The sequence below is a fragment of the Musca domestica genome, unplaced genomic scaffold (assembly GCF_030504385.1).
Source record: "Musca domestica strain aabys unplaced genomic scaffold, Musca_domestica.polishedcontigs.V.1.1 37, whole genome shotgun sequence".
In the NCBI taxonomy this organism is placed as follows: Eukaryota; Metazoa; Arthropoda; class Insecta; order Diptera; family Muscidae; genus Musca; species Musca domestica.
Window position 1 is genome coordinate 7,069,750 of NW_026712321.1, and position 23,654 is coordinate 7,093,403.

Here is a 23,654-nt window from a genome sequence, read left to right on the forward strand (position 1 = left end):
TATTTTCCATCATTTTCGCTACCTAAAAATGGATAGTACCTAAAGTTTGGAGCGAGCGAACATAATGTTTTTTTATGACTTTTAATGAAATAATTGATTTTTGTGGTATATTAGGGTATTTCAATCTAATAAAAAATTTTGAGAATTTTCTCCCAGGGCTTCCCGGCCTTTAAAATAATATTCCATTTGCCTTCTAAAACGGTAGCACTAAGTATTGTCATCATTTTAACGGAAATTGATGCCATTAACATGACAAATTATGCTTTGACGCCATAAAACACTTTTCCGCAAGGCCCACAGTCTGAATCGACTGAGATTTGTGGCCTGGACCCCGTTTAAACTTTCTAATGTCTTGTAATTATCAGAGACTTATTTAATCATTAGCCACGTGAAATGCCAACGCCATTTCCGTTTCCAGGCAAAATAATTAATCAACTAGAAAGTGTTGCAAGATTGGAGGGGATGGGGGTGTGGGGTTGGCATTTTTCTTTGAAAATGTTGTTAACAACTACTGTGTGCGCCATCACTTTTAAAAAGCCATTATTATTATAGTAAACAATTAATTTAATTTGAAACCCCCAAAACAAAAACAACAAACAAATGAAATGAAAATGAATGAAGAAATAAAGAAAACTACCCAGGAAAAAATCACATCCCAGCGGGGAAGGAAGAAAAATTTCTTGGGTTGGATCTGCAAGGGGGTGGAGTGCTGGCGGAGAATTAACCATGAAATTAAAAGTGTTTATTGTGACTTTTCATTGGCCATAATATTTTGACATATATGTGGGGAAGAACTATTTGTTATGGTCAGATTTTCTCTCTCTCCTCCTCCTTTTCTCCCAAGTTCCTTTGAGAGGTTTCCCCATGTGTTGAAGGGCTTGAATTGTTTCTAAACAACTTCTAAACAGCGGGAAAATTAATTGAGTTTTTTTTTTCTAGACTTATTTTCTTTTCTTTTGTTTGTTTGTTTGTTTGTCTCGGCCGTATTGCTAATGTGTGTTGAGCTGTGTAATGTTTTGCTAAGGATTCATTTTCGAAAGGAAAATAAATGGAAATTTTACTTTCGACCTTATAATGAAGTGGGTGGAAACCCCTCCCCCACCCCTCCTTTTGAACTATCCATTACTGTCCCAGACTCCATAGCCCGGGGTCATGGCGCCATGTTTTTGGCGAGAGTAGATTAATCAAATCGAGAATATATTATTTATGTTTTTTTTTTTTTTTTTGGTTGAAAGATACAACATGGTGTTATCATTATGATAACATACAACAACAAGAAAACAACAACAACTACAACAAAAACAATAACAACAATGATCTATTTGAAGAAATCAATCTTAGAAGTCTACATCAAAATATATAATATGGTAATGGCACATTGCACACATACTTAGCTGTCTATGTGTGCATACATGTACAGGGTGAGATGAAAAAACTGCAACCAACTTCAGACTGATGTCATTTCTAAGCCACTCGTCCGACAACTATTAAAATTATTCCAGTGACAGCTCATTATATTGTTTCCAAGCGTACAAAAGCATTTTGGTGAGAATTTTCCAGAAAAAAATATTATTCGCGATGGAATTCAAGCGTGATAGTGTGATTTCGTTATATTTGGCTGAAGAACCACAAGTGGCTATCGCTAGAGAACTCCAGCATTTAAATGTGAATAAATCTTTTGTGTCTCATACCATCGCTCGTAACCGTGATACTGGTAGCATAGCCCAACGTGGACGGAAGTGGACGGAAGAAACCAGCAGAAATGGTTCGAAAAGTAAAGAAGCGACTTAATCAAAACCCGCGTCGTCGTGGGCGAAAAATGGCTCGTGAGCCGAACATATCACAATATTCCATTCGACAAAGATTAAAAACTGAGGTCGGGGTAAAGCCATTGAAATTCAAAAAAGTGTAAGAACTTATAACGCAACAGAAAGAGAGTAGACTCAAAAGAGCTAAAGAGTTGCTTCTCTTGGCTGAATGTGGTGAACTGCTGAATTTGGTTTTCTCCGTCTCCGATGAGAAAACATTCGTTGTCCAGCAGTTTGTAAACAAACAAAATGATGGTGTTTACTTGCCAAAGAGGTCAGTTGAAAATGTGACCACCTTCGGTTGGCCACTAGAACTCAAGCGCCCGCCATGGTGATATTGTGGGCCACCATTACAGCCGATGGTCGTTCTCCGCTCGTATTAAGCGACCATGGCATCAGAATAAATTCCGAATATTATCGCGAAAATATTCTGGAGGGTGTATTAAAGCTTTGGGCACGCAAATATTTTGGCCGCAGACCTTGGACATTCCAATAAGACTCAGCAGCATCGCACTCATCACACGCCACCCAAGAATTATTACAAAATGAGGTTCCTCGCTTTGCCAGCAAAATCTCTGGATACCAATCCGTTGGACAATTGTGTCTGGAGTATTTTCGAAAGCAAGGTTGGCATTAAAATAAAACCAAAGTGTCGATCACCGCAAACAAGCGCTACGCCGGGAATGGCCCAAAATAACGCAGAGCAACATTCTAGCAGAGTGTGACGGTTTCATTGGCCGTTTGAAGGCCATAATTCGTGCCAAAGGTGACCAATTAGAACAAATCTAAACTTAATTTAAAATTTCCGACATTTTTTTCTTGACATTCCAACAGGACTCAGCACCATCGCACTTAGCACGCGCCACTCAAGAATGGTTACAAAATGAGGTTTCTCGCTTCATTTCCAGCGCACAATGGCCAGCAAAATCTCAGGATACCAATCCGTTGGACTATTGTGTCTGGAGTATTTTGGAAAGTAAGGTTGGCACTAAAAAATACCAAAGTGTCGATCACCGCAAGCAAGCGCTTCGCCGGGAATGGGCCAAAATACCGCAGAGCAACATTCAGGCAGCTGGTAACGGTTTCATTGGTCGTTTGAAGGCAATAATTCGTGCCAAAGGTGACAAATTTAAAAAAAATCTAAACTTAATCTGATATCAATACAATTAAAAAAAAAATGTAAAAATTTGGGCGTTTGACTTTGTTTCAGTTTTTTTTTTATCTCACCCTGTATGTATGTGTGTGCGTCTTCATTACACAAAGCCACATAAGAAAATATTACAAATCTAAACATCAATTATAACTTTGTTGATTTAGCAATAAAATTGTTTGACTTTTTTTCTTCTTCTCTCATTTCACTTCATTTTTGTTGTTGTTGTTGTTGTTGTTTTTGTATCAATTTTCCAACATGAGACTATGATGGCTCGACATAGAAACTTGGCAAGTATTGCCAGCTGAAAACAAGTGATATATTTTCTTTGATAAAGATAACACACACACACTCACTCACACACACACTCACATATACATTGGCCAAAGAAAGTCTGTCTATTCGTATGTCTATCAATCTGTCTGTTAGTTATTCGTTTATGTTTTTTTTTTGCTTGGCTGTCAGCTTGTTGCTCTTGGCTGCTTCTGGCAGTCACTTTTTCTCTGTGCCTCTGTGTGTGTGTGTGTTTGCGTAGGAGCATGAGATATGAAATCTTATTGCACACACACACATACATACACACACTTGTGTACTTATAATCAAATGTTTATGTTTATTATCTTTTCCACACAAGACGACATGGAACATGCCAACATCGCTCGAGAAATTTGTCTTCAAAATTAATTAAATAATTTGAAAAGGGTTAGGGATGGGGGGAAATAAACAAAATGACGCAGGGTCTATTTTCCTGCAACAGAAGAGATGCAAGACCAAGAAAAAAAGGCAGGAGGATGAGGGAGAGGGTTAAATTCGTATGAAACAGCACATGGAAATGGGGAGGTTATGAATCCTAAGGTATTATTGGAGTTATTTTTTTATAAAAGATATAAAATCTCAAGAAACCAGGGGAAAGCAATTCCTTGTCGTCCTCGTTACAGACGTACCACCAAGCCAGATTTGGAATGTAATGGAGCTATAATTGTTCCTTTTTGACAATATTTACAAACAATATTCGAACCGAATGTATACTTCTTTTTTTAAGGAATATCCCCATTAACAATAATCGTGGATTTTTTAAAGAACATGCCTTCAAGACCATTAGACCAATATTCGTAGATTTGCTAAACAAATAACTTTCAAAGAATTTGCAACTCAATATTTGTAAATTTAATCTATTGGAAGGCTTAATAAATCAATAATTTTGGAATTTTAGTGGATATTTTTCAAGGACAAACATACCAACCATTGCGGATTAAAAATTATAAACTTGTTAAACTTTCTTTGGAATATATTTTTAAAGGACCTCTTAAAGAGGATACACCTTTTAAATAATATTTTTTAGGATTTTCCAGATATTTTAAGAATATTCTTTCAAACCCTTTAACATCAAACTTCTTAACCCTATCATATCACAAGGTACTGTAGTGGATAAATACATTCTAAAAAATGTCTGAGTATATTTTCTTAAAATCCAAAATTATAGATTTTCATACCCTCCACCATAGTATGGAGGGTATATTAAGTTTGTCATTCCGAAACACCTCGAAATATACATTTAAGATCCCACAAGGTATATATATTCTTGATCAGCATAAAATTCTGTGTCAATTTAGCGAAGTCCGTCCATCTATACGTCTGTGGAAATCACTCTAGCTTCCGAACGAATTGAAGTAGATTGATAAAATTTTTCTCAAATGTATATTATGTCTGCAGGACTTTTGGTATTGAAAATGGACCATGTAGGTCCACGTTTTGGTATTGCCCCCATACAAAGGTACCTCCCAATATTCGGTATTTTGATGATTTTAGCGACAATATTCATCGGAGTTGTTACAAATTTGGCATTTGAAGTTCGTAATGGATACTACAGCCTAAAACAGAAAATTATCTGTGCAGGTTCACATCTTCGTATAGCCCCCATATAACGGTATCCCCCGATATTTGGTATTTTCATGATTTTAGCGACATTATTTACCGGAATTATTTTTAATTTCGTATCTGCTGTTCGTAATATGTACATTTTTGTATTTAGGTCTAAGTCTTCGCATAGGCCCCATATAACGTTACCTCCTGATATTGGGTATTTTGATGATTTCAGCAACATTATTCACCGGAATCTTTTCAAATTTCGTACTGGAAGATACCAGTGGGTACTACAGCATATGGGAAAGAATTGCGTATGGTCCCTATATAACGGTACCCCCGATATTCGATATTTTCATGAATTTAGCGACATTATTTATCGGAACTATTTTAAATTTGGCAGTTGAATTTCGTAATGAATACTACAGCCTATGGCGGAAAATTGCGTATGCAGGTCCACGTCTTCGAAAAGCCCCCATATAACGGTACCCCCGATATTTCGTATTTTCATGATTTTAGCGACATTTTTTATCGGAATTATTTCAAATTTCGTATTTGAAGTTCGTAATGGGTGCTATAGCCTATGACAAAAATTTTCCTATACAGGTCACCATCTTTGTATAGTCTCCATGTAGCGGTTTTCAATTAAGTGGTAGTTTTCGGATTTTTTTGTTTTGAAAATTTTCAAGTTTCTTTCAAGTGGTGGGAGGTATTAAAAATTCGGCCCGGCCGAACTTAGCAGCTTTTTTACTTGTTTTTTTTTTTTTTTTTGGTTTTGAAAATACTGGAAATACTGAAATTTTTCCTGATTTAGAGTCGCTCTACAGGTCCCAATTGGATAACAATCGACACGGAATTTCTCATGTGTTTGGAGTATAGAACAGGGCAGTAGCCTTGTATTTTGGATGAATATCGGATAATATTTAGCGGCAAAAATTGGACCAACATTTTTGTGTGATTATTTTTTTAAACCAGAGGAAATATTTTTGCATTTATTTAAGAAAAATCGACAAAAATGGGTTTAGACCTAAGCGGGCTTTCCTATATATTATGATGATGCGGGTTATCACATGATCTGCCCCGCTTGGCTATAGCATTTTCTTGTTTGGGTTTTAAAAGGAATCATTTTTTTATTGATTATTTTTAAATCTAAAAGTTTTTAAACTATAATCGAAATTATTTAAAAAAAAATATTGTTGTTGCCAAATGGTCAGGCTTAATCTCTTTATTGTGGTTTTTATAAAAACAACGTTTGTTTATTTGTGGAGAACTTCTTTGGTTCCTCTTCTATTGAGCTTACGATCTTGTCACTTGGGTAAAAAAAAATGTTTTTTGTCATAAAAATTTTTAAAATAACTTCTGGGGTGAATATCCCAGACAAAAAACAAGGGAACTGATGAGGATTGGTGGCTCTTTCCGAAACATAGGTATTCCCTGGGTCGTTCTTCACTAATAAACAAATGTTGTTTTTACTGTAGCTTATTTTTTTCCTCCTGGCATTTTTTTCCATTCGCCTAGCTGAGTGACAGCTTTTTCAACATTTCATCATAAATCACGAGTAAATAATGAAATACAATTACAAGCATCTCTTAAAATCTTTGTGCAAGCATCAAATCCTGCCACACCTTCAGCAACCACTTTGCTGAATTCCTGCACAAAGCCGCACATACGAACGGACGAATGAATGCATGACTTGTATGTTAGTTAAACTAAATAAATTAAATAAAAATGTTGCTAAATAAATTAAATTATAAAACATAAGATAGCTTCAATCTCTCTCTCTCTCTCTCTCTCTCTCTTTCTCTCTCATTCTCTATTGTATGCAGCATAACTTTGGAGACAACATAATTTTCTTCATAGTTGATTGTGGCTTTTCAAGATTTTTACAGATAAACTATTCGAGGGAATGGGGGGGGAACAGAGAGGAAAAAAATGCACATAAAACTATGGACGTGTTTATAGTTCAGTTTTGAGGAAGCAAAAAAAGTGTCACAACAAGAAAATGTTTGTTGCATGGTGGTTGGGGTTGGTCGGTTGGTTGGTTGGCTGGTCTGTTTACAGTCGTCGTCTCCTGTCACAGACCACTTTCATAATGACGTTATGATGAATTACTTTTTTTGTTTAAACGAAAAAACAAACTGCATTTTTTGTCTGTTTTTTTTTTTTTTTTTTTTTTTTTTTTGATATGAAATGTTTGTTTTTGACATGTGTCTGTGTTTGGCTCCTAGATATGTAATTTTAAAAATTTCCCAATTTCCCATTAACTGCAGTTTAGCTGTGTTACAACGACAAAAATGCAATCTTATCAAAAGGGGGAAAAAGGTAAACAAAGGGAAATCAATAAAACAAGTGAAAAGCCAATCTAATACAGATAATTTTTTTGGGGAGTTTGGCTTACTAATTTGATTTGTATTGACAGATAATCTAAAAGAACGGACCTGATAACCAGACAATTTTTTTGTTAGTTTTTTTTTTTTTTTTTTGAAAACAAAGACACCTCAACTTAAAGATGTCATAAATTTTTATTACCTATTGTGGTTGAGGGGGTGGGAAGAGATATTCCCCCAATTTTACACATATATCCCTTAGATGTGCCTCTCCTTAGATCATAAACATTCATTAGAAGACAAGAAAAAAATAGAATATTTTTTGTTTTCCCCTTTTGCTTGTTTTCTTTGTAAACAAGCCGAAAATCCTACATGAAAAAGACGTGACTTTTTCGGAATTTTTTGAATTTTCAAAAAAAAAAAAAAAAAAACACATTGGCCAAGAACATGTTCGGCTGTCGTATATTGTAACATTTAATACTTGCCATCATAACAAGATTGTGTGTGTGTGTGTTGTGATTTTGTATGTGCGTTATGGAAAATCATTTTTAATCCACCAGTTGTATTTTTTTTTTTGTTTTTTTTTTTTTGAGGGAGATTTTCGTTTTTCCTTCTCAAAGACTCCAATAAAAGGGGAAACAATCTCTTTGGGTTAGTATTTACACTGTTTCCTAATGCGAAATTACTCCATTCGTATTGTGTGTGTTTTTTTAAAATCGCTTTAAACACGTACGAATATCATAAAAAGAAAGTATTTTAATATACTACATTTTACAATTTTTATGGATATATGTGTGAAATTTAATGAACTTCAGATCATGGAAAGAGCTCAATGGCCTTTCTATGGGGTAAAAGGAATTTTTAAAAGAAGAACAACAAGAAAATAACTGCATAAGTAAATTGCTAAATGGCATAATTAAATAGCAGAAATAAACCAGTAAAGAAAGTCCTGAAGTCGTGCGGAATTTTTAGTAGACTAATTTAGCAGAGCTCCACATAACAATTAAAAGTTTTTATGGGAGAATTCAATCATACACGCTATGATTATGATTATAATTGAAAGTTCAATAGACTAAATATGCCGAAGCATTTGTATCTTTTAAATTCGGACTTGTATTGCCCATATGGTCACAAATCATTTGAAATCGGATAAAGATATATATTTGAGCTTTATCCAAATCTGAACCGATCTCGATAAAATTTGGCAAAGATATTTCTGAGCTGTATTTGATATATTTCCCTGAATATCGTTGTTACGGAGTGTATATTACGGCAGTGGGTAACAAATCGGATGAACAATATATATGGGAGCTATAGCTATATCTGAACCGATCTTCACCAAATTTGACATACTAGCTTCTAGACTCAATTAGGTCGCATGTGGTGAATTCCATCCCATTTGGACAAATATTAGAAGTTTGCTGTTCAATAAAAGGTAAATCGGACGAAGTTATATATGGGAGATATATCCAAATTCGAACCGATCTCGATAAAATTTAGCAAAGGTATTTCTGAGCTGCATTTGATATATTTCCCCAAATATTGTTGTTACAGAGTGCATATTATGGCTGTGGCGGACTAAAATAACAAATCGGATGAACAATATATATGGGAGCTATAGCTATATCTGAACCGATCAAATTTGGCATACTTATTTTCAGGCCTAATCGGGTTGTATGCGCAAAATTCCATACTATTCGGGCTGATATTACACGTTTGGTGTACAATAAAAGGCAAATCGGACGAAGATATATGTGGGAGCTATATCTAAATTTTTACCGATTATCTCCAATTTCAATAGGGTTCGTCGTTGGGCCAAAGAAATGTTGTTTGGAAAATTTCATCTCAATAGGATAATAAATGCGACCTGCATTTTGCTCACAAAAATACATGGACAGACGACGGACCGACATACATAAATCGACTCAGAAAGTGCTTCTATGAAGATCTTCAAAAGCATTTATGGGTCTATCTCGCTTCCTTCTCCATGTTACAAAAATATGCACAAAGACATAATACTCTTACCACTATGTGGTGTAGGGTATAAAAACTTGATCAGTTTAGCTCGACGAGGTAGGAATATAGATACCTAACATAGTGGGTCTACAACCAGTATTATCAGGTGTTACAAATTTTTGGCTCAATCAGGGCTCCCATGGTATAATTTTACAACTAGCTGGCTGACTAAGCTATAATATTGTCCCTAATAAACCCCAAATTCTCAATTCAGGTACCCAAATAAGCTGCAAAGTTGTCCCTATTAAAACCCCCAGATGGTAAACCGCTTATCAGTTCCTGCCAGTCACAATTTAAAACAAATTTCAAATGGGTGGCATTAAAACCAGCCCTCCCCCCTTCTTAGACCCCTTCTATGCCACCATTTAACTATTATGCCAGCAATTATGTTGTTTTTGTTTGTTAGTTTTTTTTTCGGAATTTGCAACCAATTTTAGGCAATTCAGCCTAGCCTAATTTTAATGTTTCCAAAACGCAAATGACTTATTCTGTCACACAGAGACAGCCAAAACAAAAACGAATTGAAAGAAAGAAAGCTAGAAACCCCAACATATTGTTCTGATTAGTCGAACCGAGCGAGCGAACCGTCCGACCGACTTACCTAACCCAAATAAAAAAACTACGCGCACACATTCATCCATGCCTTCATTTAATGTGATGTATAGTCGGCGCATAAAAGCACAGAGATATAGGAAACCGAGCCACCAACCAACCAACCAAACAAAAAAACGTTCCATAAAATGCCATGGAGAAACGAGAAAAAACAGTCAGTGCCCACATGCACTTTGCCATTAGCGCATGAGGCAAACCAACGAAACGACCACATTTTCGACCTACTTCTACCCAACAAACATTAAAATGTATCTAAACTGTGCTCTTCCTTCCTCCTGGTTTTTTGTTTTCATTTTTTTTTTTCATTTCCCTGCCATAGCCACCGCATAACCTCTGAAATTTCTTCATTTATTTGGTGGACGGGTTTTTTGCTGTTGTGTCCTCAACTCATGCTCACCCCAGCTCTCTTGCTGTATATGTGTACATATACATGTAGCTTTGTATCTCTCGCTAGCGCAAAAAAAAGAAGAAAGTGAATTGAACAATTTTTCGTAATTTAACCAGAACATTAAATGATTTTTATCAGAGCAGAAGAGAGTGAATGAAGAAAAACAGGAAAAAAATGGTAGCAAAAAAAAATTGAGGAGAGGCTGAATGGGGAAAGGACTGCCACACAAAAAAAAAATATGGTACAAATTACAATGATATATGTGGAGCATACCATACATATATGTAATTACTTATATACGGCAGTTCATTATGAATGGAATTCAAGAACATATCTGTGATATATATATGTATGTATTTTTTATAGTAAATTCTGAACATTTATGTGAAGCAATAGAATATTTAATGGATATTTAATATTATATCTTTTTTTTAGCTGAATAGCAATTCAGCTCGCTGAATTAGGTATTTTCCAATAAGGCAAAGTAATTCAAATCTTGAAAATACAAAAGCAAGAATTTTTGTTGTTGTACTCCATTGGCTAAAGGAAATTTGGAAATAGCTGCTATAAATCTTCAAGAGATTTCGGGTTATTTATGCACCAAATGGTCAATATCAGCCCAAATGATCTGAATTTTGGTACATCCGACCGAATTCGGTCTAAAAGCAAGTACATCAAATAGGATGAAAATTGGTTCAGATATAGCTATAGCTTCAACCAATTTAGCGCTAAAGTCCATCACATTCGTAGTATACACTCCACAATAATCGTCTTTGGTACCAGATAATTATGGAGAGGTATTTTTGAGCGAAATCAAATCAGATTTGGATATATCTCCTATATACAGGGTTGCTCATATTCGACAGACCTTTGGGCCCATTCTAATCGACGAGGCTTGTCCGCAGGCAACATTCTTTGCGTCAATTGAATGTTGTACGGGAACAAATGCAAATCAATGCGAATAATCCGTTGTAAAGTGGACCGAGCCATGCCCAACTGCTGAGAACGGCGTTTTTGGGATGTTCTTGGGGACCTCTCAACACTGGCTCGTACGGCAGCGATATTCTCGGCCGATCGCCTTGGTCGACTTTTATATGGCCTCTTCGGATTAGAAAGAGCCTTACCAGTCGAAAATTGTTCGTATAAACGCTTAATGGTGTTCTTAGAAGGCGCACTTCTCACATTTTTTAATGTTTTAAAAGCACGTTGAGTTTTCACAATTGACTTCTTCTGTTGAATGTAAATTTCAACTATTTCAGAGCGCTCGCGTGGCGTGTATTGGTTCATGGTAAAAATCTGCTTGGACTGACGCTTCAAACGCGGTATGTCATTAAGCGATGTGACATCTCTGTCAAAAGTTACGGCGTTGCCAGATGGGTCCGTCGAATATGGGCAACCCTGTATATCTTCAAGCGATTTTGGGTTAATCATTCAACAAATGGTCAATATCAGTCCAAATAACCAGAATTTTGGCACATCCGGTAGAACTTATTCTAAAAGCAAATACATCAAATTTTATGAATATCGATTCAGATACAGCTACGGCTCCCATGTATATATTTCATCCGATTTGGTGTTTAAATCCCTCACATTTGAAATGGGCACTCCACAAGCATGATATTTAGTACCATGTATCAGATCCAGCCCAAAAAAAAACCCTGTCAAGGTCGGATGAGTTTGGGATATAACTCCCATATATATTTTCAACGGATTTTCTGTTAATTGTGCACCAAATGGCCAATGTCAGCCCAAATGAACTCAATTTCGGTACATCCGTTACCAGGTATGCACCAAATGGCCAATATCAGCCCAAATGACCTGAATTTTGGTACATTCGTTACCAGATATCAAATAAAGCCATCAAAAATTACCCCTGTCAAATTTTAGCGAGATCGGATCAGATTTGGATATAGCTCCCATATATATTTTCAACGGATTTCGGGTTAATTATGCACCGAATGGACAAAATCGGTTCAAATGACAGACACATCCGACAGAATTTAGTCTTTTGTGTCTCGTACCATCGCTCCGTGATACCGTGATACTGGTAGCGTAGACCGGCGTCAAGGAAGTGGACGGAAGAAAACAGCAACATCAGCAGAAATGGTTCGAAAAGTAAAGTAGCGACTTGATCGAAACCCGTGTCGCAGTGGCCGAAAAATGGCTCGTGATCTGAACATATCGCAATATTCCATTCGGCAAATATAGGAAAATGGGCTCGGGGTAAAGCCATTGAAGTTCCTAATTCCAAAAAAGGCAAAAACTTACACCGCAACAGAAAGAGAATAGACTTAAAAGAGCTAAAGAGTTGCTTCGCTTGGCCGAAAGTGGTGAACTGCCGAATTTGGTTTTCTCCGTCTCCGCTGAGAAAACATTCGTTGTCCAGCAGTTTGTAAACAAACAAAATGTTCGTGTTTACTTGCCAAAGAGGGCAGCTGAAAATGTGCACCTTCAGTTGGCCACCAGAACTCAAGCGCCCGCCATGGTGACGGTGTCGGCCGCAATAACAGCCGATGGTCGCTCTCCACTCGTATTAATCGACCGTGGCATCAGAATAAATGCCGAATATTATAGCGAAAATATTCTGGAGGGTGTATTAAAGCCTTGAGCACGCAAACATTTTGGCCGCACAACTTGGACATTCTAACAGAACTCGGCACCGAATATTATCGCGAAAATATTTTGGAGGGTGTATTAAAGCCTTGGCACGCTAACATTTTGGCCTTAGAACTTGGGTATTCCAACAGGACTCACCACCAATGCACTCAGCACGCGCCACTCAAGAATGGTTACAAAATGAGGTTTCTCTCTTCATTTCCAGCGCACAATGGCCAGCAAAATCTCAGGATATCAATCCGTTGGACTATTGTCTCTGTAGTATTTTAGAAAGTAAGGTTGGCACTTAAAAATACCAAAGTGTCGATCACCTCAAGCAAGCACTCCGCCGGGAATGGGCCAAAATACCGCGGATCAACATTCAGGCCGCGTGTGACGGTTTATTTTCCGTTTAAAGGACATAATTCATGTCAAAGGTGACCAATTCGAACAAATCTAAACTTATTCTACAAGTTGATGCTATTTCCGACATTTTTTGCTTTCGTTCAATAAAATTTAAAAAAAAATGTGAAAATTATGGCGTTTGACTTTGTTGCAGGTTTTTTTTTTTTTTAATTTCACCCTTTAAACTTTTTTTTTGCTACGGATCTCTACTAAATACGTATAGTGGTTTAGGGTATTATATGGTCGGCCCCGCCCGACTGTTGACCTTTAGTGGGCCTTTTTATATTACAACTTCTTGAGCTGAATAGCAATTCTGCTCGCTGAATAAGTTCTTTTCCAATAGGGCATAGAGTAATTCAAATCTTTAATATGCCAAAGCAAGTATTTTTTTTTTTTTTGTTTTTGAATAGAAATTTGTCTGTGCTGGACTTTTCCGACTTTAAACAAGCCTTTTCTCGAACCATATTGGACTTTCATCCAATATCCAAAAACATTCTCATAAAATTTTATTTTTATGAATAAAAAGTTTTTTTTTTTTTTTTGACGCACACAAATTAACGAAAACTTTTAAATATCCTTTTATTCGACGATGTTCATAAAATATTCAATCACATTATAGTCGGTTGTTAAGTGTTTTCAAAATCAAATATTCAATAAAGTTTTGTTTCTCGTTCATAATAATAATAATCGCCATAATGGCCTGGAAATGGATAAACATTTTTAGACCACTCTTCTTCTTCTTCTCCTTTTATTCATTCTCTTTTTTTTTCCAATACCATTTTACAAAAACCCATTAAATTTGAGTGTGAATTCAACACGCATTCGATGTTTTGCAAAAGGAAATACGAAGGCGACACGACAAGGCCGTATTTAATGTGTGTGGAGGAAATTTGATGTTGTTGTGTTGTTGATTTGAAACTTATGTTTTGTGCGATTTTCTTTGAGATTTTGGCATTGGGCATAAGGTAAAGGAGGATTTCATAAATAATTCAATATCTGACATTAGTTTAGATCTGCAAGTCAAAACCTATGTCAGGGAAGGAATGAGATAAACAATTTTTAAATGGCGGCAATAGTTGAGGGGATTTTGTTTAGATTTCAATTCTGAAGGATATCAGAATATAAAAATGAGGAGTTTGAAAAAAAATTGTTGAAGGGTCGTTTATACGTTATACGTAATCGTGGAATTTAAAGGAATATTTTTGGAAGAATTTTAGAATTTTTTTTAAAAATATTTAAGAATAGAGCAGGACATCAGATGGGTTTGGAAAAAATTGTGAAGGGAATTCGTGACATTCGTAGGAATATTTTTCAGAGGAACATTCGAGTGAATTTCAGAGCAGGACATCAGAATACTTAAAAGATGGGTTTGGAAAAAAAATGGTGAAGGGAATTCGTGACATTCGTAGGAAAATTTTTTCAGAGCAACACTAGGGTATTTTGAAGAATATTTTTCAAAGACCACCTAAGCTGCAACAACGCATTTTTAAGACATATTTGCCAAGGACCTCCAGAGCAGGTATTTTCAAGGATCCTTAGAGGAAAAATTTAGAACAAAAAACTTATAAACCAGCAAAAATCATGTTTGTTTTCAGGATTTTTTGAACATTATCGATTTTTTGCTCTTCTTAAGGATTTGGAAAGAAATATATATTTTTTTTTGGAAAAATAAAAATTAACGATAAATTCTAAAGAAATTCCTTTTTTTCAGGGACATACAGAGCAAGAATCGTAATTTTTTTTATGAATAGTTTTTCTTAAGGACCTTCTGAGTGGACTTTTAAAGATTATTAGATGATATACATAGCAGTAGTCATGGCATTTTGAAGGATCTTTTATGCCGGACCTAAGGATATCATTTTAAAGACCTAAATGGCAAAAAGTATGATTTTTTTAAGATTTTTTTAAAGGATTTACAGAAAAATAATTACGATATTTTAAACGTCACAACGTTTTAAACAAAAATAATTAAGGAATCTTTAAATATTATTTTTTAAGGATAAAATATTATTTTTTAAAGATTTTTTAAAGGACCTACAAGGCAACTACTGTTCATTAAATGTATAGAAATTTTTTAATGTTCCACAGGGTAGTAATTATGGATATTTTCATGAAAATTTTCAGACAAAGATTGGGTTTGGATTTTCTAAGAAGGACAAATAGACCTATGATTGTGGATGCTTAAAGTGTATTTTTAAGCACCTTTGAAAAATTCAAGTATTTAAAAAAATGTTTCACGAAAAATAGAATTTTAAAGGACATTTAAAAAATGTAAACCTCGAAAGGATAGTTTTCAAGGACCGTTGCAGAGAGATAGTAAATTTTTTTAGATATTGTTTCCTGGAAAAAAAATTTAGGATTTTTAAGAATATTTCGTAAATATTTCTTGGAAGACTCGTAGATTTTTTAAGAAAATATTGTTCCATTAGAGAATCGTGGAGTTCTTAAGGGCCATTTTCCCTCTTGCAAGAAAAATTTTAGGTTTTTAGAGATAATTGAAAGAAAAAAAAAAAACATGGAGTTTTAGAAATATTTTCTCATGGATCATTGAAAATCATCGCATTGTTAAAGAAATGACATTTTGAAGCAAAAGCCACGGTAAGTTCGGCCGGGCCTAACTTTGAATACCCTCCACCATTTGGAATGAATTTGGCAATTCTCAAAAATAATAAAATCGGTTAAAAATGCTGTTAAAATCTTAAAAATACCGAATGTAGCTATTATAATAGGGTCTATACGACGACATGAACCTGCGTAGGTAACATTTGTCATAAGCCATTACAATATTCAAATGCGAAACTTAAAGAAAAACCGTTTATAATGTCGATAAAATCAAAATACCGAATATCGGGAGGTTAAGTTATATGGGGGCTATACGAAGACGTGGACCTGCACAGACATTTTCTTAGGCTGTAGTATCCATTACGAACTTCAAATACCAAATTTGAAACAATTGCGGTGAACACATTCGCTAAAATCATCAAAATACCGAATATCGGGAGGTACCGTTATATTCGGGCTATACGAAGACGTGGACCTGCACAGACAATTTTCTGTCCTAGGCTGTAGTATCGATGACGAACTTCAAATTTCAAATTTAAAACAATTCTGGTGGAAAAATGTCCGTAAAATCATCAAAATACCGAATATCGGGAGGTACCGTTATATGGGGGCTATACGAAGACGTGGACCTCCACAGACAATTTTCTGTCTTAGGCTGTAGTATCCCTTACGAACTTTAACTACCAAATTTGAAACAATTATGGTGACAAATGTCTCTAAAATTATTAAAATACCGAATATTTAGAGGTACCCTTATATGGGGGCTATACGAAGACGTGGACCTGCACAGACAATTTTCTGTCGTAGGCTGTAGTATCCATTACGAACTTCAAATACCAAATTTGTAACAATTCTGATGAAAAAATGTCCCTAAAATCATTAAAATACTGAATATCGGAAGATACCGTTATATGGGGGCTGTACGAAAACGTGGACCTGCACAGACAATTTTCTGTCTTAGGCTGTAGTATCCATTAAGAACTTTAAATACTAAATTTAAAACTATTCCGGTGAATAATGTCGCTAAAATCATCAAAATATCGAATGTAGGGAGGTACCGTTATATGGGGGCTTTGAGAAAAGGTGGACCTGTACAGACAATTTTCTGTCTTAGGCTGTAGTATCCATTACGAACTTCAAATACCAAATTTGAAACAATTCCGGTGATTAATGTCGCTTTAATCATCAAAATACCGAATATCGGGAGGTACCGTTATATGGGGGCTTTACGAAGAGTTGGACCTGCACAGACAATTTTCTGTCTTAGGCTGTAGTATCCATTACGAACTTCAAATACCAAATTTGAAACTATTCTGGTGAATAATGTCGCTAAAATTATCAAAATACCGAATATCGGGAGGTACCGTTATATGGGGGCTATACGAAGACGTGGACCTGCATAGACAATTTTCTGTCATAGGTTGTAGTATCGATTACGAACTTCAAACACCAAATTTGAAACTATTCCGGTGAATAATGTCGCTTTAATCATCAAAATACCGAATGTCAGGGGCTATACCAAAACGTGGACCTACATGGCCAATTTTCAATACCAAAAGTCCTGCAGACATAACATACATTTTAGCAAAATTTTATCAATCTATTTCGATTCGTTCGGAAGCAAGAGTAATTTTCAAAGACGGACAGACAGACGGACGGACGTCGCTAAATCGCCATAGAATTTTATGCTGATCAAGAATATATATACTTTGTGGGGTCTAAAATGTTAATTTCGAGGTTTTACAAACGGAATGACAAACTTAGTATACCCTCCATACTTGGTGGAGGGTATAAGAATAAGGACACTTTCGGATTCGTAGACCAAACCTTTTGAAGTCATTTATATAGCCTCGGCCATATACAAAAGGAACCCAATATTTTGAGATACATTTCGCAACATCTAATAAAGAACTTTGACAATTTATAAAGAGCTTTGAACTACTTCAAAATTGGATGAAGCAATGGCCCATGGAGGTCGGGACTTTTTGCTAAAATTCCTATCACTAACGTAGCCTTTCGAAACCATTTCGGGGAGGCCACCTGCAAAAAATGAGACTTTATAGCAAAATTTCCAAAAAAAGTAAGTAAATAAATAAAAAATGCGATTTCGGAAAGTACCTCCTCTATTTAAGGGTAAAACGGGTTTTAAGTATTTTTCTTGTCATGTCTTCTCTTTAATTTCATCAAATTTTGGAATTTTGAGTTCTTTTCGTGCAGAACCGCTACTAGAAAAAAATACTACGTTTTGCTACAGTCCGCCCATGTTTAAATTTATCTCCCGGTTATTTTGTTATTTTGGTTATTTCAAGGTGTTTGGCTGTATTTTCCAGCTTGTAGTTTGCTTCTTGTTGGGGTAGAACTCCGTCCGCCACAACTAATATTATGTGAATTAGTATTTCAGAATAGCCCTCACAAAAGCGGCAAAATTCCAGTTCAAATTTTTGTCAAACTCTCGGAATAACTAAAATCGGAAGGCATCCTTATAGAAGGACTCTACCAAAACTTGAACCAATATTCATAATTTTTTGGCTCGTATCATATCTACATATTTTCAGATCTTCCTTCTCCACACCACTGTTCTCCATTTTTTTTGACATTGCGGTCTAAATCTTTCATCATTTCTTTAAAATGTGTTTATCTCACTTAAATGTCAGTCCTGCTCAAAAACGAAAGAGGATCTCTTGATATAAGGATTACAAACACACACACACACAGAGACACCGCGAATCGTACAAAATAAACAAACAAACCGAAATGAAAAGATGCCAACACATGTCAATATAACAACTTGACACTTGCCACAATACCAGCGATTATGGTTTTGCGAAATTTCTGGCGATACCCGTAACAAAAGAGGGAGCATATGTTCAAGAGAGGGAGGGAGAGAGAGGGAGGGAGAGAGAGGGAGGAAGGGAGATGACATAGAGGGCCCCATTTTGTTTGTGGCAAACAAGGCTTGTAAACAATGTTCCTGCATGTGAGTGCAAAGTCTCAAAAAGGAGGATGGGGGGTTTCACTGGAGACTTGTGAGATATTGACACCTCTAAACATACGCAGAACACACATTCCCACATACTTGAAATAAACACATCGAGAATATTTTTTCGTCTTGGCCTTCCTTCATTCTTCCGACTAATTCCAGGAATTTCCACACCGTATGGCCCTTGTTTTTCAACCATTCCTCTGAAGCTTAAAACAAATGATTTGATTTGCCTTTTTTAATATTTTATGAATTTATGGATGAATGAGGGAGCATAAGGATATCGAAGGATTTTTTTTTTTGTATTCGGTTCGGTATCAAAACGATGGCATAAATAAGTAAACAAAGGAGCTCACAATCCATTGATATGACAAGGCATTGTCTTGGCATTGTTGACATTGTACTTGGTGTCCTCCCCCACCCCCCGCCAAGTAAAACGTTTCCTCCAGGAAAGAACGTACAACAACAAAAATACACTGAATCAAATTTCCTTTCCTTTCACCGTTTATGTCGAAGAACAAAATAAACAAATAAATAACAAAAAAAAAATCGAAAAAACGAAAACATCGCAAAACAGATTTCACAGCGCTTTGACAGCGCAAAACATACCTTGTCAATCGTCGTCAATCAATATTAAATTACTTACTTTGGTATTTATTGCGATTACTCTATTGTTTATTTGTTTGTTTGATAGGTTGTTGCTGCTGTTGTTGTTGTTGGTTTTTTTTATTATTTTATCGTTATAATCAAATGAAAACAGAATCGGAAGCCCAAGAATGAAGTATTGCGTAGCAGCAGCAGCAGCAACAAGGAAAACAATTGAATCACATTCAACAAAGTGTATTTTTGGTTTCACATTACACATCGCGCAGAATAGAGGAGGACACAGCGGACAAAAAATTACGTCAGCTGATTTGATTGCTATTATTGGATTTCCTTGAAATAGCTAGAAGTGTTTAATAATTTAGCAGGAGTGGTAAATTGAATAAAAATGATTGACAGAAAATCGAATGGAAGAATTGATTTTGAGCAAAAACGGGGAAAAAACAATTGATTTAGTTGAAATAATAGGTTAATGGACATGAATGGTGCATACTTTTAGGGGCTAAATATAATTTTTATTTAAAATTAAAAGATATTGTGTTTTCAAAAACCGAGGAATTGTTTTTAAACACAAAAAAAAAAAAAAAAAAAAAACAGCAATTGATTTTGATGAGATAATAGGTTAATGGACGTCAATGGTGCATAATTTTAGGCGTTAAATACAATTTTTATTTAAAATTAATAGATGCTGTGTTTTCAAAAACCGAGGAATTGTTTTTAAACAAAAACAAAAAAAAAAAAACAGCAATTTATTTTGATGAGATAATAGATTAATAGACATGAATGGTGCATACTTTTAGGGGTTAAATATAAATTTTGGATTAAAATTAATAGATGCTGTTTTTTCAAAAACCGAGGAATTGTTTTTAAACAAAAAAAAAGAAAAACAGCAACTGATTTAGATGAAATAATAAGTTAATAGGCATGAATGGTGCATACTTTCAGGGGCTAAATATTTTTTTTATTTAAAATTAATAGATGCTGTGCTTTTGCAAACCGAGGAATTCTTTTTAAACAAAAAAGCAGAAAAACAGCTGCCTTAAATGAAATAATGTGTTAACTGCCAAGGATGGTGCATACTTTTGGGGGTCAAATATATATATTTTGGTTAAAATTAATAAATGCTGTGATATTAGAAACCAAAACTTGGTTTTATAATCTTCCTAAATAAAATGTCCTAAAACATGTTAAAGTATGGTGCATATTATTAGGAGCAAGATGGGGTTTAATTATTTAGAAGGAGCTGTAAACTGAATTAAAATGAATGACAGAAAATGGAATGTAGGGAGTAAAAAACAATTGATTTAGTTGAAATAATTACCACATGTTTTAATGACTGGTGCATACTTTTAGGGGGCAAATATAATTTCTGTTTAAAATTGGAAAATTGTGTTCTTTGTATCTTTTATACTAAAATGTTCATGTTTAAAAATGGTGCATGCTGTTAGGAGCGAGAAATGTTTAATAATTTAGGAGTCGTGAATTAAATTAAAATGAATGACACCAAATGGAATGAAAGATTTTTTTTGTAAATAATAGTAAAACAATTGATTTAGTTGAGATACTGCGTTAATTGCCTTGAATAGTGTATACTTTTAGGAGCCAAATTAATTTATTTAAATTTGCATCCTTTTTTGCTATTAAACAAGTTAAAAAGTATCAGACGGCTATGCCGACCCTCTGCCAATGTTCATTGATTTGCGCTATGATTATTTAAAAAGTTGACCTCCTAGGGGCGAGGTTTCGATATTGTCCACCTTGTTCCCAATCGATTTGGGATATGAGAAACGTAGAAAAGCGTGATGTACCAAGTATGGTGGAGTATTCTACTTAATCTTATACTGATTAGAAATAGCCCGAACATTTATTTAGAATTTTATGCGAAAAAATGTTATTAAAAATTGTAAATTTTTGTGGGGGCGGTCCGGTCGATAAATCTCTGGTAAAGATAAATATTTAGTTGTACCAATTTTGAAAGAATCACTGACATGTTTTGCAATATATGAGAGATAAATATTGAAAATTATGACCATTTGGGAGAGTGGTGCCACGAGGGTGGGGTCGATAGGGATTATTTCCATATCAGATTCTAAGAAAAAAGAAAAATGGGAACGGTTGATATATTCCACCTTCATTGCAAATCTTGTGTTAGTTAGGATGGGTGAAATTTGAAGAGAATTGAAAATGAGAATGAGTTTCATGATTATTTGACATTTTGACCCATTGTGGGGGGAAGTACCTGAAGGAATGGACCGATATATTCCATCTTTACAGCAGATCTTGTGTTAGTAAAAATAATGGTGTGTGTGAAATATGAGGAGAACCGGATGTTTATTTCGGATTTTTTGGCCCTTTGTGGGAGAGGTACCAGAAGGAAGGGTTCGATATCTACCATCTTTATAACAGATCTTGTGTTTATGGAAATATCATGATGAGTGTAGTTTGAAGACAATCGAACACTTACATCAAATTTTATAAGAGTTATAATTATTCCAAATTTGACCCCTTTGTAGGAGAGATACTTGATGGAGTGGGCCGATATTGTCCATTTTCTCACATGACCTAGCACTGATGCAAATATTAGGATTTGAAAAGTTGAAGCAAAATTGGACGATAAAAAGTAAACTTACCAGACATTTTGGCAATTATTCCTCCGAAACCTTGAAACTATATTTAATAGGAAACGTAGCCCTCAAAAGTTGTTAGAAAATATTTTCTCAGATCTTCAATCGTGGATTTTTAAGAATAAGTTTTCAAGGATTGACTTGAAATTGGATATTAAAGCCAAAAATATGGATTGACGAGGACTATAATTTGAAGAAATTCGGGCAAGAATATCAATTAATGGTGCACACTTTTAGGATCCAGTGGAAATGTATTGACTGCTTTGATTATTAGTTAAATGAAAATTGATTTGGCCAAAATTCCTTACAACAATGCACCACGGTAAGGTTTTAAGAATACCATTTTAAAAATGGTGCCTACTTTTAGGGGTCAACTTTTAAGCGAACAATTGATTTACCAATATTTGCACTGGCAGTTTGGAACATTTTTTTTAAGGCTGACTGACTGGACTGTGTAAAAAATATATTCATGGTCATCAAGGTGAATTAACTGGATTCCTTCTCAATAAAATTATAATGGATGTGAAATTCCAAATACACTGGCCCTCAATTTTTGTTCCGTGAAAATGTGAAATGAAAAATTTTATAAAAAAAAGAAAAAAGTGCAAATTTTTTAAAAGATATATTTTTTTCATATTTTCATAGACAAGAATCCACTCCCTGGTGAATATAAATTTAAGTTATATATATATATATATATATATATATATATATATATTATATATATATATATAATAGATATATATATATATATATATATGTATATATATATATATATGTATATATATATATATATATATTTATATATATATATATATATATATATAAATATATATATATATATATATATATATATATATATATATATATATATATATATATATATATATATATATATATATATATATATATATAATATATATATATATATATACATATATATATATATATATATATAATATATATATATATATAATATATATATATATATATATATATATATATATATATGTGCTGCATATTTTTAGGAGTATTGAAATAATGTGTACCCACACAAATATTCCACAATAAACAGTTGTTCATATTGTATATCAATTCTGCATTAAATTCTTGAAATTTCTGTTTAAAAACAACATTTGTTGCATACTTTCAGGAGTCCGAAACAATTGAACAGGTGTTCTCTCAATTATTCTACCATGAACTAATTCCAAGCTTCTTGTTCAAAAAAAAAATCGCTGAAAAAAACTTAGTTAATTAAATTTACCATAAAATTCCCGCAATTATTTATATAATTTTTAATTATAAAAATTTGTTATAAGTTTTTTTTACTTGCCCAAAAGTCGTTCGCACAAAAACATGAAAACTAAATTCATTTCGTATTAAAGGTAAATTGAATTCCACATACCTGAAAATAGAACAAAAAAGAAAGAAAAAAAACAACAATTAAAATGATTTAAAAACAAAATTTTAATTTCAGCTTTTTATTTTTTTTTTTCTTTTTTGCCACAATTTCACTTAGCTATGTGAAGCGTGCAAGAACGGAGAGAGAGCGAGAAATTCATTTAAAATATACATTTTTTTCATTTATTCCGTACAGAGCACACAAAGTTAGAGTTGAAAAAAAAACAAAGTTTCGTAGTCTTGTTGCCACTGATGTTACACTTGTTTTCATATCCTTTATTTTCGTGTGTGTTTGTGTGTATATATGTGTGTGTGTATAT

General features: G+C 34.3%; 1 protein-coding gene across 1 annotated transcript in view; it reads right to left on the reverse strand.

Annotated features, from left to right (window-relative positions):
- LOC101888476 (uncharacterized) overlaps window positions 1–21,946 on the reverse strand; it is a 186,998-nt gene extending 165,052 nt beyond the window's left edge. The window contains exon 1 of the mRNA XM_059126116.1: window positions 21,940–21,946. Coding sequence (XP_058982099.1) covers window positions 21,940–21,946 — 7 coding nt within the window. The remainder of the gene's footprint in view (window positions 1–21,939) is intronic.
- Between the last annotated feature and the right edge of the window lie 1,708 nt (window positions 21,947–23,654).